The sequence below is a fragment of the Gavialis gangeticus genome, unplaced genomic scaffold (assembly GCF_001723915.1).
Source record: "Gavialis gangeticus isolate Ggan-Ray unplaced genomic scaffold, GavGan_comp1, whole genome shotgun sequence".
Lineage (NCBI taxonomy): Eukaryota > Metazoa > Chordata > Crocodylia > Gavialidae > Gavialis > Gavialis gangeticus.
The window spans coordinates 6639039-6641312 of NW_017729007.1; the positions used below are offsets into that span (position 1 = coordinate 6639039).

At 34.4% G+C, this 2274-nt stretch overlaps 1 protein-coding gene across 1 annotated transcript in view; it reads right to left on the reverse strand.

Annotated features, from left to right (window-relative positions):
- Nucleotides 1-2274, reverse strand: part of WASL (Wiskott-Aldrich syndrome like) — a 43739-nt gene that overhangs the window by 19794 nt on the left and 21671 nt on the right. Inside the window, exon 5 of the mRNA XM_019509279.1 lies at nt 597-765. Within this exon, the coding sequence (XP_019364824.1) occupies nt 597-765 (169 nt within the window). The remainder of the gene's footprint in view (nt 1-596; nt 766-2274) is intronic.

A 2274-nucleotide genomic window follows, 5' to 3' on the forward strand; every position in this document is an offset into this window, starting at 1 on the left:
GGTGTTTTTAACATGGAATTCAGCTCTCCCCTACCATCTGTTTGTCATGTTCTGCCTTCATATTGCAGTGCACCTTATTCCAGCAGGTGCTGTACAAAGAATAAAAATAAACTTTGTGTCCAAAGTGTTTAAAGCACAGTCTGTGCTAACTCTGGACCTTCTTCCTTATTTAACTCTCACTAATCTCATGAAACACTGTTTCCAAAGACTAATAAAAGAGATTGTTGCCAGTGGTAGCACTCCTTGCAGATTTATGCTAGGAAATTTTACCAGGCTATCCTGGTACACTAGTTATGGAAGGAAATAGTTCAGCAGAACAGAATCACTGAGCATAGGGCATAATCCTACACTAAAGGAAATTGATTTTGTAACAAAAGGAATCAACGTGGATCTTTCCTGTAGCCTTTTTAGATTTTAAATCCCCATGGCCATGCACTTACCATTTCAAAAGATACTGAGATAAATTGCTGTTAAAATTTTGATTCAGGAAAATAATAGAATTAACCTATAACAATATGGAAGAGATTTTTTAAATACACTATTGACGTGATGGCTGACCTTTAGGTGTAAAATAAATATTAAAAAGGAGTACTTACTGGAAGTTGCTTGGAGTTCCAATATCTGCTTTTGTCAATCTCTTCTTTTTAGGTTTTCCTTTCTTCTTTTCTTTGGTATGTGAAATATTGTTGACTTGTGAATTATGAAATCTGCCAGTTGTAATTTCAGGATTTTTTATATCAACAGTTGCCATTGGTAGATTTGGACCTGTGAAGAGATAGTGTGAACACACTTCATTATTCTACTGAAACAAAGGGACTATCCTTTTAGCATGGTGACCATATATTCTATTTGCTTTCCAGTCTCAAATGCTACTTGCATGAACACTGTGCACTCGCATGTGCACGCACATGTAGTTTAAGAATCATGGGGCAGGCTCAAGTTAAAAATATTCACTAAACAGAAAAAAGCTTTAGATATACTTGGGGTAATGTTGTGGTCTGTTCAAGATTTGGATATTTATCCTATACCACTTTTGTACAGAAGTTTCATAAAAAGAAATCAAAACCATCAGAGTAAGAACTGTTCATAGAGTTTTCACAGAAAATAGTAATGTTTGCTTGTACACAGATATGGGTTGGATACCAGGAACACCAAACCCCATGACGAGTCAGCAGCAATGCACTACTAACTTCACAATATGGAAAACTGACCTCTGGGGCCAAGAAACCTCAGTCTAATATTAGCTCAAAGAATGATGGAGATAGGTGATGGATACCTGCTCATGAGACCCTAGAAAGTTACCAAGTTTTGTTTTTAAAATATGAAAAAATACTGTAGTTATTTTTTTAGTTGCCTGCTCTTTGGATCAATTTCTTTCTCTTCATGAGATAGCTTGCAACATGATTTACTGACCAAATACATGGTGGGAAGGATGAGGTATTCAGGGAAACTGCTAAGAGGCTGTTCCCTCCCCCTTAATTTTTGCTACTGGTTAAACTAACTGATTCAAACAGAATAGTAGAGAATGCTTAGTCACTTTCCAAATTAAACTTGCTTTGCTGTTAATGTTTGCAGTTTTGACTGGAAGCTTCTCTATGTTAGTAGATGTTACAACCAAGATGATTTAAAGACTAAAAGGCAAGTCATAAATCTCTCCCAAGAGGATGCTTCCACCATAGTCCTGTTTAGTGAATGATCTCATCTTTCCTGTAAACTTGTGGGCAAACATTTTATTACTGGTGGTAGTGCTTACTCAAGCATGCATATAAACTGCTTTGATAAATCAAGGCCTTATTTAGGACTCACCTGCTCCAAGCTGCCTTTTATACAGATAAGCATATCCAAGGTTATCATAATTTTTAAATATTTTGGAAGTGATGTTAGGCCTTATGTTTCAGAAGCAAAGCTAACGTCCATATCTGTCTCTAAAATGTGGCAATATGTACTAAGTGCATGTCTGATAGGACTGTATAGTGGCATTGCAGATAACACTTAAAACCAGTATTTAAAACTAGGTACATTAACTCTTTACCAAATCCTATCAAACTTAAAATTCATAAATATTTTTCAGTCCTAAAGTTATGAAACTTACACACACACAAATACATAATTAACAATTAGATCGTTGATTAAGATGAACTTCGATAGGAACTTACTACAGTAACTGTTTTGCCACAGATTTTATTTTTTTATTATGTGTATTTAATACAAAATAAAAGGTATTAAAAAAAAAACAAACAAAAAAAAAAAAACAAAAAAAAAAAAAAAAAAAAA